We start from the raw sequence: 15,075 nt of genomic DNA, 5'->3' as shown, positions 1-15,075 counted from the left end.
CAATCTTTCAGCACATATGACGACTCTCCAACCAACTGAGCCACCAGGCCAGGACTACACAATATTTTTGAAATTACAAAATGATAGAGACAGAAAAGATTAGTGGTTCCCAAGGTTTGAGGGGATACTATAAAAAAGTAGCATGAGGGACGCTTGTTCTGTATCTTGACTGTTCTGCATTTTGGTGGTGGTCACATGGGTACACAGGTCATATAGTCACATAGAACTAAATACACACATAAGCAAGTGCACATAAAACTGATGATACCTGAATGAAGTTGATGGATTGTACAGGGTCAATTCCTGTTGTGACATTGTACTACAGTTATGCAAATTTGTACCACTGGGGGAAACTGGGATCTGTCTGTATTATTTCTTAAAACATGTGGGTCTCCAATTATCTCAAATATAAAAGTTAAAAAAAATTAATCTTGATATGCTCATAGCTAAACACAGATAAGACAGTAAAACTACCTTAGTAACTTAGTATGAATGAGGAACTAATCAACTTTTTTGTGTTTTCTCCATTTTTGATACATGGATGTATCACTTTCATTTGGAGTCATTGATTGATTTAATACAAGATGAGTTTCAAAAGAGAGGTAATACTGGGATAATAGGAGGTGACACAGGTGTTCAGGCTGAGACACCAACCCCCTCCACCCATGGCCTTTTCCTTGAGTGACTTACATTCCAGAGCACTTCCTGGTGGAATGTTCTGAGGTCATCATGACTTCTGGCAAGGCTCTGGAATCTTGGGAGCCGTTTAACCCTGAAGACTTGACTATGGTCAGCACTCTTTTCACCATGTTCTGAGGCTACGGTCTGTGTAAGTGCGAGGGCCTAGTTCCTCAGAGAGCCACATGGTGCTCACACAAGTTGGGCAGCACTCACTCCTGCACAAGACAGAGTGTGAATACTAAACTAACCCCTCCAAGGTGTCCCAAGAGAGGTGGGTGGGATCACCTGTGAGTCTTCAGGTGAGTTACTGGGGAATGCAGTAGGAATAACAACAGGCCTCAGATTTGTAGGGGGAGAGCGTAGGAGAGGAGTGGGCAAAAGGGGGAAGGAAGTGAAAATGGGAGGGGAGAACAAACTGGACACTCCCAGAGCACTGAGGAGACAGGGGCTGCCTTGAGAGCCTCAGGAGCCAGGACAATGGGAGGAACGAGAAGCAGCAACCGTCTACCAATCAGGAGTATCGTCCTCAGGTGGGGTAAGTGGCACTGGCCTACTTGAGGTGGGCCGAAGGCACCGCCTCAATCACCTCAAGGGTCTTTCAGACAGACATGGCCACTCTGGTCCTACTTTAGCCAGGCTTGATTGGCCATGATTTAATAGTGGTTCACAGCAGTATTTAGGCAGAACTGATGACAGAAATACAAGTATGGAAGGTCATCCAGCTCGACCCTAATGAAAATGTGACCGAGGCTCACATTTTCTGCCACTGGCCATTGTTCCCTTGAATACTGGTCAGACACAAGTTCTAATCCCAAGCTCAAAGTGCTCTTGTCACAGTCAAGGAGATCCTAGCCACGTCATGGGAACCTCGTCTATAAACTGGTCAAGTCGTATACCTTACCTCCCAGCTCTTTACCGGGAACAAATGAAGTAATTCTTAGTACACTTACCAATTTCTGAAGTTCAGTAAGTAATCAGTAACTGTTAGCTACTTGTATTGCCATTTTTATTATTATTAGGTTTCATGAGGAGCAGGTTAAGTAGAAAGAAATAGCCTAGTAAGAAACAGGTTAAGAACCTTCCTTTTTCCCCCCCTCCAAACAGAGAAGACAGAATCCCTCTGAGCTCTATGTTTGCTGCCACAGAGACTCTCCAAGCCAAGAGTCAGTAGAAAAGGGTGCGCATGGAAGAGCAGGCAGGTGTGTGGTCATTCACCGAGTATGGGTCTGCCAGGTGAGCCAGGGAGGTCATGATCTTGTTCACTTTCTTCACTATTGAAGATATTTATGAGTACGGAATCTCACATTTACCTCCACAGAGGTGTCCTCCGAACAGAAGGATCAACAGAAGGATCCACAGAAAGAGGCAGAGGACAGCAGCTTTTCCTTGTCAGAGAAAAGTAAGTAATAACTCAGTTCCCACACCCCTCTGTAGACAAGTGCAAAGGGAAGGATGGTCATTCTCATCCTTTTAGATGTCAAAGGCAGTCCTCAAGGTAAGTGGGAAGGAAGGAGCCCAGGACTGCCCAGGTGGGGCCCTCTTCTCTCCCTGCAGCTCTGGAGAATAGGAGCCCTCTGGCCTTCAGTCTGCCTCTTCAGAGGCCATCCCTGAGCACAAAATCAGCGGGATGAGGGGCCAGATGACAAGGAAGTTGCTGGAGGCCAAGGCAGGTATGGGTCCTCAGGCGTCCCTCCATTTCTTCGGCCTTGCACAGAATCATCAGTTACTGTTGAGTAACCTCTTGTCATTTTGTCTTCAGGAGGTTGGGTCCAGTCTTCAGGGTGAGCTGCAACAAAAGGACAGAGGACCTTAAGTGGGTCAGGTCCAGGCTCACAGGGAGTCTCTCTTCCTGCAGCTTCCCAGGAGAGCAGCTCCTCGGCCTCCAGTTCAGCCTCCTCAGAAATTATCTGCAAGCTGATGTCCCAGAAGAGGTGGCATCAGAGGACCATGTGGACTGTCAATCACATTGAGGGAACAAAACTCAGGATGAACAGGAGGAGAAAACCCAGTTACCGTCCTGAGGACCTAGAAGCATTCTACCGACTTCTGGGTGTGTGCTTGGAGCTGTAGAGTGCTCAGGGCTCTTCTTACACGGAACTGTGGGGGACAGTGGCTCTGGGGTACACTCACACGTCCCCCAACCCCTGGGCTCTTCAGGGATACGAGGCTCCCAGCTGAGTGTTCAATTAACAAGACACTTCAGAACAAACCACACTCACTGCCGATTGAGACAGTCATCTGTCCCCCTAGTTAAGAATTTAGAGACTAGTCATAAAAGGAAAAACTAGAACTTACTGGCTTTATGCTCAGAGGGCAGAGAAAAAAGACAAAACACAGGGGCAGAAATAAGATGCTCTCAGCCAGTGACACACGCAGAGCAGGACATTTTTGAAAAGCAGAGATGCCTAGAGATGGGGCATGAGCAAGGATGGGAGAGCTTTGTGAACAGGGTACTCACCTCAGGAGGCCCATCTGAAGGTAACATCAGGACCAAAGGCAGGACTTAGGGACACTCGGAGCGCACTGTCCAATACAACACCCAAGAACCACAGGTAGCTATTTAAGTGTAAATTTATATGAATTAAGTACTTTTAAAGTTCAGTCCCCCGGTCTCACTTGCCACACATGGCAAGTAGCTGCCACAGTGGACAGCACAGAGAGGGAGAACATTTCCACCTCCACAGGAAGTGCTGTTGGACAGTGCTCTTCTGAGGCCAGGCTGACTGAAGAGGGTGCAGGGAGGGCAAAGGACCCATTACCCCCGATCCTCCCTGTTGTGCACGTCATAGTCCTGGGCAAGGAGTAAGGGACAGCTATCTTGCTCAGGTCTACACTAGGAAATAGCACCTCCAGGAAACATGTCTAATTCCAGATGAGCCTGCTGGGTGAGGATAGGCCAGGTCATTGTCCATGGAGGATGAGGGAGTCTGGGAAAGGGAGGGTGGGATGCCTCAAACTCGCCACCACATGGGTACTCAGGTGTCAGACGGGCAGGGAAGCCTTACAGTCACAGCATGATGAAGTAACACGGATATGGTCTCGCAGAGGCCCAAAGGCACAGCCAAGCTTTCAACTTGAGGCAATTATTAAACTTTGGGATCTGGGTCACATTTCTGTAGCAAACACCTCCCATGTGTTGAAGCTTAAGTGACAACAGCAAAATCCTTGCCCCATAGTTAAACTCAATCTGCATGTGTCAGTGGAAGGGATAGGAGCTGTTTCTCCTGTTAAGGCTCACAATCTTCCGCTGCCACAGAGGACCCAGAGGAGGTTCTGGTTCCCCCTTCCCTCTGAAATGACCCACAGCCCCAGGCTCACTGCTCCCAGCAGAGTACTCCAAGCCCTCATCCCTCTACCTTCCTTTGCAGAAGATCCCATTATTCAGAGCTTCCTGGAAGCTGACACTTTCCTCAAAGTGTCTGATAAGGTATCTGCCGCACAAAATGATGAGGGACTGATGGGTCTGCAGTCAACAGCCAATGAGGGGCAGGTCCAGAGTAAGATTCCCTCCCTGGGCAGGAACATCCTGGAAAGACCTGCTCTTGGTGCCGTTATCTCCTCGCCTCCCCATGCCATCCCTAGCTAGTCCCCACCTGCCCAAGGGCCCAAGACCCTCAGGCAGTCCCACCCTGAGCATTCTCCCTTACTTTGTGCCTGCAGTACCTGCTGTCCATGGTGGTAGAATACTTCGGCCGTGTCCAGCTGCCAGGATCTCTCTACAACAGGATCCACTTCTTCCTGGCCCTGTGAGTGCCTCCTTAGAACCTGCTCCCAGTTCTGCCCAATACTCCCAGCCCGCAGCCTACCCCAGTCTCACTGCCCAAGGATCTCAAGTGGGGGTGTCCCTTGGCCACAGAGAGGACACAGCTGTCAGGAGTCTCATGGTCATGGGGAAGGCAAGCCATGAGTAAGATCCTGAGATAAGGAAAGTAGTCAGGAGATCCCCCTTGCTGCCCAGAGATGAGTGACTGAAAAAGGCCACCAGGGAAATGGTGGGAGCCGGCAGGCTAGCCCAAGCACAGCAGAGCCCCAACAGGCTGGGCATTGAGGACAGTCCTGCTGCCCTCTGGACCCAGGTGCCCTGCATAGAGGGCTCCCCCAGACCCTCTCTCCTGGACATGCTGCCCCCAGCACCAGGTGTGCCTGAGTCTGGGAGTAGTCACTGGGCCCAGATAGGCTCCTCTCTTCCTGTGGCAGCTACATCGCCTCTGACATGGAAGAGGACAGCCCCACATCCAAGCGCAGCATATTCCAGTTCCTGCTGGGCAAGGAGCACTGGACAGAGCTCTACAAGGAGTTCCTGAAGCTGAAGATGGAGTTTTTCCACGCGATGGAGTACCAAGCCTGGGTAACCCAAGAGCTGTGTGAGGAGGTATGGCAGGACGAGGCTGGGACCACCCAGGGGTGGTGGGCTGGACCCTTCCTCCAGGTGCTCACTCCCTTTGCTTGCCTTTCAGATCCAGGCCCAGAACCCACATCACTGGGTCTGGAGTCGGGAGCGCCAGTGCGCCCCTTAGGCTCCCAAGGGGTCCAGGTGAGTGCAGGTGTGGGGCAGGGGCTCTGCAGAGTCGGATAACTCCACATCTATGCCCTTTCGTTACCTGAGCTGGGCTGGCAGCTTGAGGAGAAAGCGACTACAGCCCTTGGGGCAGATTAGCACAGCAAGGGCTCTGAGAGCTTCTGTAACAGGAAAAGTATCTGCGTTTAGTTCAAAATTCTCCCAATTAACTTGACTATGGAATCACGTACTATGCAGCACAAGTCCCAATTAGCAAATCAATTTTTTTCTTTTAGGGAAAGTTTTATAAACACTGATCTAAGTAATGAAAACCTCTGCAGAGTTTGGATCTGCACTGAAAACTTGAAACATAAATACATGAAAAACACTGGGGCCATCCTTTCTTAAAAAGGGACTGTGACCATGGAGGCTCTTGGGAGGAAAGAGAAAGACAGGCTCCAGCCTTCATCACATCTGCATGTTCCTCCCACATGAAGCAAGCCACACTGAGCCGGGACCCTTGAAGGGTGTGTCAGGGACAGAAGAGCCCACGAGGCTCTCTGTTCTCTGAAAAAAATATCACTAGGGGAAAAGGAAGCAAGTGCACAACAGAACTGTGAAGAAGTATACAAGACGACATATTTACAAGACAATGACCACCTCTCCAGAATCACACCTTTTAGAGTGTGTTTTCCTTGGTTTAAATTTAGGTTTATATTTGGATTTACCTGAAGTGGGGGAGATGGTCGGTGAAATGCACAGAAACTCTTTCCCTGGGCAGAGGTCATGCTAGAATAGTCCCAGGAGTGGGACCAGCCCGCCCACTACTGGGCGTGCTGGAGCCTCACTGACCCTCAGAAAGGAAGATAGGCCAGGTGTGCTCCAACATAAACCACGGAATTGAATTCATCCACAGGCTTTTTTCTGAGGACTAAGAACTACTGTGCATGTCCGGAATCTCAAAATTCCAAGAAAATAGCATTTTTAGCACAGTATAAAAAAATATTGCAGGTGGTCTGGTCACTTAAAAGAGCATGAAGGTAGTAACTGATTTTCCCTGAGCTCCTTTCCAATGTGTACCGTGTGGCAGAATTTGCCTTCCCCTCTGATCTTACTTTCTCACTTTCTTGAAGCTCCAGCCACCCCCCCGCCACCTACATCTCCCAGACATGGAAGCTGCTGCCTCCTTCTCAGGCTCCAGGGAGCACTAGTAGGGGGCCTCCAGCTTCCTCAGACCTGCAGGATGGACAATGCATAGAGCCCAAACCACAGGAGCCTATGGCACAGTGGCCCCCAACCTCCCAGTAGTCAGCCAACAAAGGCCACCGACCCCTGGATGTCCTGGAGGGTCTAGCAGTAATGTGGAGAGGCACCCAAGGAGCCAAGAGACCGAAGCAGGAGCCTCTGTGAAGACTAAGGACCAGCAGAGGAAGAAGGAATCAAAAGTCTGGGAACAGGCCTGGACTACTACCAAGGAGGAGGAACCTGAAGGGAGAGGCAAAAAAAAAAAAACAACTGGAAGATGGCAAGGAAAAGACAAGTCAGAAGGAGAGAAACACAGGAAGAGAAAGGAGGAAACCTGCCCGTCTAGACAATTGGCATCTGTAGACAGATGCACTTAGAGCCTCTCCAGACAACCTAAAGAGCAGTCTTGTCCAGTGCAGAGATGGTGGGTGTTTCAATCACAGGACTAAAGGAGGCTGGAACCTAATGGTATGTCCATCTGAGGCCAATACAAAACTGGGAATAAAAGAGAGAATCATGTGCCATTGAATGTTTTGACATTGCAGAAATAGCCTAATTTTCAAAATGAGAGAGAGAAAAAAAGAAAGACCCTTGAATGGGTGCTGGGGAGAAGTGGGACGGTCCCAAGGGAACCATCAACACTGGAAGCAAGATGGTGAAAGCTGAGGTTAAAAAAAAAAAAAAAAAGAAGAGGAGCCCTATGACGATACTAGTTGTAAATATATTAAAAAAAAATGAACCATACTAAGTGCTAAGAGTAATGAGTTCAGCATTTTTAAAAAGCCAACAGTCCAAATAAACACAGAGTAAATATTAAAAAATACACTAAATATCATATAAAGACTGAGATTTAGACTGACTCACAAAGCAAAACCCAATTCTATGTAGTTTGTAAGAGATTATCCTTAAATCATTCAGAGGTGCTAAAAAAAATAAACAAAGGGACACAAAGAAGATGCCTCAAACAGAAGGTGGAATTGTGATCTTCACACAATTCAGGTTCAAAGTCCTTCAGAGAGACTGGAAAGGACTCCTGGTGGGGTGGGTGGGGGCCTGGGCAGGTCTACTGCAGCTTGATTTGCTTATTTGTGTACAGGTTTGACAGATATAGGAGCTGGGACAAGCCCCTCTCCATAAGCTATGAAGTCAGAGGTTTCTCCTCAAAGGGTAGAAAGTGGCCTATTCAAATTAAGATTAGACAGAACCAAGGGAAGTTCCATGGGCTGAACCCAATGGTTTCCTGCTAATGGCCCTAATGGCCTCCATGCCTCAGAGTTGCCACAGCTCATGTCTTCACAGAGATGTCAGCATCTACCAGAAACAATAATCTGAGTGTATGAGTGTGTAACTCTACTGCATCTTTAGTTATGTTCATCTACAGAGGCATTAATGTGCATTTCTATCTGTGTAAGTAGCAAAGATGGATGTAGGGAATTATTAAGTTAGGACCCATACTGTGATAGGCCAGCATCTGATCCTCCTCCCCTTCGAGTAGTCACATGAGGTGATGTAATGCGACTACTTCCTGCCAACAGGGTGTGACTGGAAGTGACATTGCCACTTCCGGGCCAAAATACTTGAGAGCCGGGGGTATTTCCCCAGCCCTTCCCTTGCCATGGCTCCGAAAAGGCTGGGATGGTGAGAGCTACACTCAAGAATTTTTGAGAACCCGTGAGTATCTGAAATTGATTCTGATGACACTAGCATGCCTGCCCAAGAGCACACCGCCCAGAATATCCAGAATATCCTCTTTGCTCCCTACTAACCAATCACTCAGCCCAGTATACAAAGTCAATGCTGTCTCCAGACTGTATGCAATCTTTTACTGTGCTCCTTCTTATAAAGCTTGATTTTTCCTTTTGTGGACAACATTTTAATGACTGTTCTCCCTCATACATGAAAGTTCATTTGTGTGCAGGTTACTGTCTCTCAAATCATTTTTCAGAGAAAGCACACAAATTATAAACAATTGAGAGTGAAAACACAGTAACAGTTGTCAAGATATTGAGTTCTTTAAATCTAAATTCAAATGGAATATTTACAATTTACCATTTTAACTTTTCTTTGTTAGTTAGAGAAGGAAAAGCTACTTAAGTGCAAAGGGAAGCACATTTTGCCTTCCCGGCCAGCCCCTCTCACCCATGCTTCCCAGGCAGGAGCACATGCTTGGGGCAGTTGGGTCAATGGAACACTGACCATCTTGAGAAGCAGAACCACTCTGACCGCCTCTGGGTACATATCTGAGAAATGCCACCCCTGCTGCAAAAGCAAAGGCCACATGGATTTTTGCCAAAATCTCTACTGAAAGAAGGTTTATATTTGCTCTAATTTTTACTTTTAAAGCTAAACACCACAATTCAGGATGTAAACATATGAAATGACTAGAGCTTCTACCAGTTTATGGTCCAGGGGCCATTTAAGAAGCATAGAGCACTTGTCACAGTCTAGATGGCAGGGAGCTTTCTTCTTTCTGTGCTATAAACCTGAAGCTGGAGATGTCTTTATGAGTATTCTTCATCATCATTTAGTCCAGAGACGCCCTGATACAGATACACATTCTCTACATTTTGGGTGGAAACAGACAATTTCTGAAGCCCTGTCTGTAGTGGAAACTTCCTATTTTCTCTAGAACAGGCTTCATGTTAGGTAATTCTTCCTTAGGATATAGATCTCCCATTTAAGGTAATCATTCATACTTTGAGGATGCCTGGCACTGGCACACGAAATATAAACTAACTTTAAACAGGACAACTGTGACATCTTAGAAAATGCTGAAGGCCTTTTGTTGATGCAAAAAAATTTAAGAGCTTCTTTTAAAACTCTGCATTTCTGAGCATTAAGTTACTTCACTTGAACCACCATAAATGAAAGACTTTAAAAACCATTGTCCACCACAGCTCCCACTGCTTTATGCTCTGGAATCCCAAACTAAATCATCAAGAGTTCTGAAAACAAACCAAAAAACTTTATTTAAAAAAGTAAACTTTAACTCACTTTTATAGATCATGTGTTAATGCTGACAAGCAACAGTCTGCAATATTTAAAATGCTTAGATTTTAAAATACATTGAGGTCTGTGAAGCTCATTTCCCCCTAATTATATTATAAAACTTACAAATGTTTCTTTAGCTTTGTTGTTTGGTCATGTTTTTATGCAGAAGTCACATTTCAGGGCAGGTTTTTCACCAGACATGATCACATAACCATTGGCTGCGGGTTTCCAAGAAGCAAAGGAGCTAATCTTAGCAAAGCTCGCACAGGCATTTTCAGCTGTTTAAATTTGAAGAGGAGTTCAGCAAAGCTTGTGCTCCCTGAAGAAATGCAAACAGTAGAAACAGTCACAACTAAATAGATTCAGCCCCACACCCTCTCTCAAGGAGACTTCAGCCACAATCAGGGTGGCATTCTTTCCCTTTGAAAATAATTACCCAAACACAAAATTTAAATTATGAATTTCCCTAATGCACTGTAAAATATAACGTGATACAAAAATTTAAATTCACCCATTCTGTACTTCAGAAAGTGACCTATAACTAACTATATGTGAAACTATTCTTATTTAATTATATATTATTTAAATACAATTAATAAAACTAACAATAACTTTAAAAATATCCATTAAGAGAGAATAATAATATAAACATTTAGTTTCTCACTATATATAGGTGTTTGGGTTTTGTGAAGAAGAATGTATCCTTTTCTGAATGTAAATAAAGGTTTATACATGTGTAAAGTTTACAGTTTTTTCCAGAAAAGATTCCAAAAAGTAATTCCATACATGATAAAAATACCCTAGAGAAAATAACTCATTAGAAATGTACCCTACTAAGATACTGAAAAAAAATAAGTGCCAATACCATGTACTGAAAAGAAAATGTAGGTCTGCAGTACCTTCCAGTCCTACAGATGGCAGGTGCTGTGGAGCTGGGATGGAGTGGTAGACAAGGAAGCAGGCCAGCATGCCCAGCTGAGACTCCTCGCAGGGCTGCCCACTGAGATAGGCGTGCACACACACATCACCCCCGGCTGTGGGACAAACACATGAAATTACATACTTACCGTACACTGGGCAGATACTATGCTCCGTAGTAAGGCTATTGCAGTCAACCAGAGTGCTGGTCACTGCACAGTTTACAGTTGTGGGGGCCAGAGAGATTACACAAACAAATCAATAACTGCAAATTGTGATGAACACTACAAAAGCACACCGGTCCACTGTGGTTGTCTCCCCAAACACCCTCTTTACCACCCTTCTCCGCACTGTGTAACACTGAAGGGGACTGACTTCAGCTCCCAGACAGGATCTGGTTGGTCTTGGCCAGAGGTTCTCAAACTTTAACCTGGTGGGCTGATTAAAACAAACCCATAATTTCTTGAATGGGGCCAGAAAATCTGCATTTCTAACAAGTTCCCAGGAGATGCGGCCGGGGCTGCTCTGGGGACCACACTTACAGAACCAGCGACCTGGGGCACCAGGCAATCCTATTCTGGCGGGGACTGGCTCAGGGCCAGGCAAACCTGAGCCACTCAGTGAAGGACATTCTCTGCCATGGGGACTGACAGAGGATTGTGCAGGAGTTGCAGTTCAAGTCCAAGATGTGAGATGCTGGGCAGCTCGTTTGCTGGAGGCCCCAGGGGGAAAAAAATGTCCTAATTCCTATCCATAGCTCAAAAAAGCCATTCTGTTCTTCCCCTGGGCAAAACGCTGGGCTTGAGGCAAGAAACTGTTACTGTCACTAATCTAAGTTCTTGCTTCAAGAAACTGGAAAAAGAAAAGCTTGCTTTTGGTTAATTTTGCTTTTCTTTTTCTAGATTCTTGAAGCAAGAACTTAAGATTACTGACTTGAGACCATTTCTTTCATATTGTAAGCATTTGGTGCTATAAATTTTCTTCTCAACACAACAACTCTCATTACCAGATTTCAGAATTTACTCTGAACCTACAGGAATTAAGACAGTATAGTCCTGGCATAAAGAAAGATGGATAGACTGACCAATGATACAGAACTGAGTCCAGAAACAGATTCACACTTACTCAGGCAACTGATTTTCAACAAAGCCCCAAAGCAATCCTATTACAAAGGAAAGTCTTTTCCACAAATGGTCCTAGAACCACTGGACATCTGCATTAAAACAAACAAACAAACAAAAAACCTCAACCCCCACCTCATACTACATAAAAAATATTCTGAGATGAATCATAGATAAAAACTGTAAAGCTTTTAATAGAAAATTTTTAAAAAATTTTATGACCTGCAGTAGGAAAGATTTCTAGGACCACACTCAGAAAACAATAACCATAAAATAAACTGATAAATTAAACCTCATCAAAACTTAAAACTTCTGTTCATCAAAAATCACCCTTAAGAAAACAAATAGGCAGCCCTGATACGTGTAGAGCTCTGTTGGTTGGGTGTTGTCCCACAAACCTAAAGGTCACCAGTTTGACTCCCGGGGTCAGGGCATGTGCCTGGGTTGCAGGTTTGGTCCCTGATCCGGGCGTGTACTAGAGGCAACCATCTATGTTACCCTCTCACATCCATGTTTCTCCCTCTCTTTAGTCCTCCCTTCTCTTCTCTCTAAAAAATAAATAAAATTATTTTTAAAAATATCCAAAAAGTAGGAGAAAATACCTGCAAACCATCTCACAAAAAACTTGTAGCCAGAATTTGTAGAAGCTCCTACAACTCAATAATCAAGACAGCCAATTTAAAATGGGTATAGGTTAAACAGACACTTCACAAAGGGTATATGAATAATAAAAAAAAGCACATGGAAAAGTAGTTAACACCATGAGTCACCAGGGAAATGCAAATCAAAACTAAATGAGATACCAGTACATAGTCACCAGCCTTGTCTAAAATTAAACCAACTGACAATGCCCAAAACAATGCTGCAGGCCACTGTGGTGGGGACAGAAAATGGTGCAATTTGAAAAATAACTGAATGTGGCAATGGGTGAAGGTACAGATGATAGAAGGATGGCAGGGTTCTGTAACAGCTGAGACTGGTGATGGGGCTCATTACACTATTCTGCTTCCTTTGTATTATGTTTTAAATGTTCTATAATAAAAAGTTAAAACTTCTTTAAGTTCTTAACTTAAAACCCATTTTCTTTGCTCAGGACTAAAGTCTAACTGAAGAGAAATACATATAGGACATCTAGACAATATGATAAATCCAATGCATTTTGGGATGAATGACTGGTCTGGATTATTTCTGAGTGACCCTAAAAGTCCACATAGGAATTTGTGATTTTAAGGCACAAACATAAATGACATTTCCACGCTGATACATACATAGGTTCTACATCTTACTGAATTTATTGTTCTCCATCCTGTGGATGTACAAGGGCCACCTGTGAAACCCAACAAGCTCAGGCCTAAAGTAACCACATAGGATGGTCTGAAATTAAAACTTTCTAAAAGCAGTTCATGGTGGGTAGTCATGTCCTAGGCGGGTATGTTTCCCTAACAAAGGACAATCTTTAACTTAACTGAGCCTGTTTTTTTGCACCTATGATAAAAAACATTTGGCGTGCCAAAGTTCCTTTTACCAGACCCCTTAAAGGATGGGAACCATACCAGGGGGAAACCACAGATCCCCTCATTGTTGTTATTATTGTGTTAATTGTTGACTATGAACTATCCTGTACCCACCTGCATGAAACTGTTTGTCATTTTACTTTTTATCCAATCCCAGAGGTTTCCGCACTTGGCTTTCTCCCTCTCCCTAATCTATCACCAATGGATTTCTTGTAATCCCCTTAAGTCTCCTTTTGATTGTGATGTATATAAAATAAGGTGCTAAACTGCCATCCTCCAGAGCATTTTTGAATCTGTTGAAATTTTGCTTCCTGGCAATTGTCAGTTTGGCTTAAACAAACTAAAAAATTCTCTACAAGTTTGAATATTTATGATTACAATCCCAAAGCCAACAGCTAGTTCTCCTGAGAGTGGAGGCTATAGATTTAAAGGTTTTAAAAAGTGATGGTCCCTCACTAGAAAATAAATACCCATTTTTGGCAATCAGAGCAGCAGTCAAATTTGGTGGAGGCTCAGAGCAATGCTGTAACCACCAAGTGCCCTAAAGAGCAATAGGAAGAAAGCAATTCAGAGCTGTTTTAGAGAATGGTCTAGTTGCTGCCAAAGTTTCATTGTGTTCTATGAAATCTGCAAATCAGAGATTTAAGGGCATATTTCTTAACAATAGCAAAGGTCTGCTGTAGGTGATCAAATGCTAAATTGAATAGGTACGAAATAAGAAAATCTATATAACACTTTTCCTCAAGGTGAGAACAAAAATAATTATACTGAAAACAATTTTTAAGCTGCGTGAGCTTTCGAATTCCAAGAGGAAATGATAGTTGGGACACACGTGTTAGTAATCCCATGGATAGAAAGCCACCGTTACATGATGTCCCAGGTTCTCATCGACTCAGAGCCAGTAAAACAAGTACTCACTCAATAAGCACATGGTGTGGGTGGGGCCGGGCAGGAGATAAAGAATAGGGAAGAAGATGGTTGCTGGACTCAGGGAGGTCACAGACCCCTTAGAAACAGTAGATGGAGCCCAGAAAGGAGACATGATCTGATCTTAGAGAAGGTAAAGCAGGTTCTTAAGTGCCAAGTGGTATTTAAAATGTTATGTATATTTTCTCCATGGTTTACAAAGTAGAGTTAAATATATTTATAAAGTAGTTGAAGGAGATAATCAGTCTAACTAACTAGAAACATTAAATCCACAGGCATTGTGGTTTATCCCCATATTGGTCCTGCTTTCCAATGAAAACGTGTTAGAATAGAAAAGCTGAGTCGCAGCATTATCTTAAAAGCACAGGGGGAACAGGCTCTAATTACCTTGTAGCCACTGATCCAGGGTGTTATCGATAGAGCATTTTACGACAGGGAGAAACTCAGAGTTCATAAAGAGCCCCCGCTTTGGGTGGTTCTGCAGCCGCTCCTGATGGCTTCTGGAGCTGAAAAACTCTAACACCAACTTTATCTGCCAAAGTTCAGATGTCTCAGACATTTCTCTTCTTCCCAGTCTTCTTACAGCCTTGAGGAGAGAAAAGGACAGCTCTTGGGTAAAAGCTACAAGGGCAAATGAGGTCACGGTTAGTTGAATGGCTCTAAAAAAAATGAAAACCCAATACGTCTGTAGCTAGTCATGTCTGGAAACCCCAGGGTGGGTATCATGAAACGGTTGGGGTCAGGCCAGGGATCCCAGGATCAGAAGACTAAAGCAACACTTCTGACAGCACTGCTCTTCAGACCCATCTACAAAGCCACGATGGCGTCAACCAGACAGGATATTCTCCCATAGACAACTGCTCATAATGGCACCAGGGTGAAGGTTCAGAGCATAAGAGGAAAACACACTCCTAGCCAGCAATGGGAAACAGCCTGTGGGTGGGCTGCTTCGGGGAAAGGCTCTGTGGAAAGCAGTGCCAGTGTGAACATCACGCACTGGCATTTTCTAATCAATATTGTCGGACACCAGACAGCGAAGGCTTTCTGGGCCTATGTGATTATACCAGACATTGCCTTTTAGTTAGAATGTTACTTAGCATGCTGTGATTTTCAGGTCTTGGATATTGTCCACTGCCTTAAATGTATTTTCCACTTAGGTTTCCAGTAGGGATAACTGTGC

The 15,075-nt window shown here is 44.6% G+C and overlaps 2 protein-coding genes across 6 annotated transcripts in view; one reads left to right on the top strand and one right to left on the bottom strand.

The window, feature by feature from the left end:
- Positions 1-1,259: 1,259 nt before the first annotated feature.
- The window catches only part of ANAPC1 (anaphase promoting complex subunit 1), a 101,239-nt gene continuing 87,423 nt past the window's right edge, over positions 1,260-15,075 (bottom strand). For 2 of the 5 annotated variants that reach the window (XM_054575551.1, XM_054575548.1), the window contains 4 exons: positions 14,283-14,481; positions 10,315-10,449; positions 9,539-9,734; positions 1,260-2,467 (listed from right to left, as the gene is read on the bottom strand). In XM_054575551.1, coding sequence (XP_054431526.1) covers positions 9,619-9,734; positions 10,315-10,449; positions 14,283-14,481 — 450 coding nt within the window. In that variant the 3' untranslated portion in view covers positions 1,260-2,467; positions 9,539-9,618. Of the gene's footprint in view, positions 2,468-9,444; positions 9,735-10,314; positions 10,450-11,517; positions 11,547-14,282; positions 14,482-15,075 lie in introns of those variants that run through there. The other 3 variants (XM_054575547.1, XM_054575549.1, XM_054575550.1) reach the window with 2 other exon arrangements.
- On the top strand, positions 1,902-5,198 carry LOC129072151 (putative speedy protein E21). The gene is made up of 8 exons (XM_054575575.1): positions 1,902-1,914; positions 2,000-2,080; positions 2,280-2,351; positions 2,537-2,731; positions 4,050-4,108; positions 4,342-4,427; positions 4,879-5,053; positions 5,139-5,198. The coding sequence occupies exons 1-8, from the start codon at positions 1,902-1,904 to the stop codon at positions 5,196-5,198; spliced, it is 741 nt and encodes a 246-aa protein (XP_054431550.1).

This window comes from Pteronotus mesoamericanus, unplaced genomic scaffold (genome assembly GCF_021234165.1).
Source record: "Pteronotus mesoamericanus isolate MK-2021 breed Mesoamerican mustached bat unplaced genomic scaffold, CSHL_Meso_final contig_311, whole genome shotgun sequence".
NCBI classification, from domain to species: domain Eukaryota; kingdom Metazoa; phylum Chordata; class Mammalia; order Chiroptera; family Mormoopidae; genus Pteronotus; species Pteronotus mesoamericanus.
This window is presented reverse-complemented; position numbering and strand designations above follow the sequence as displayed.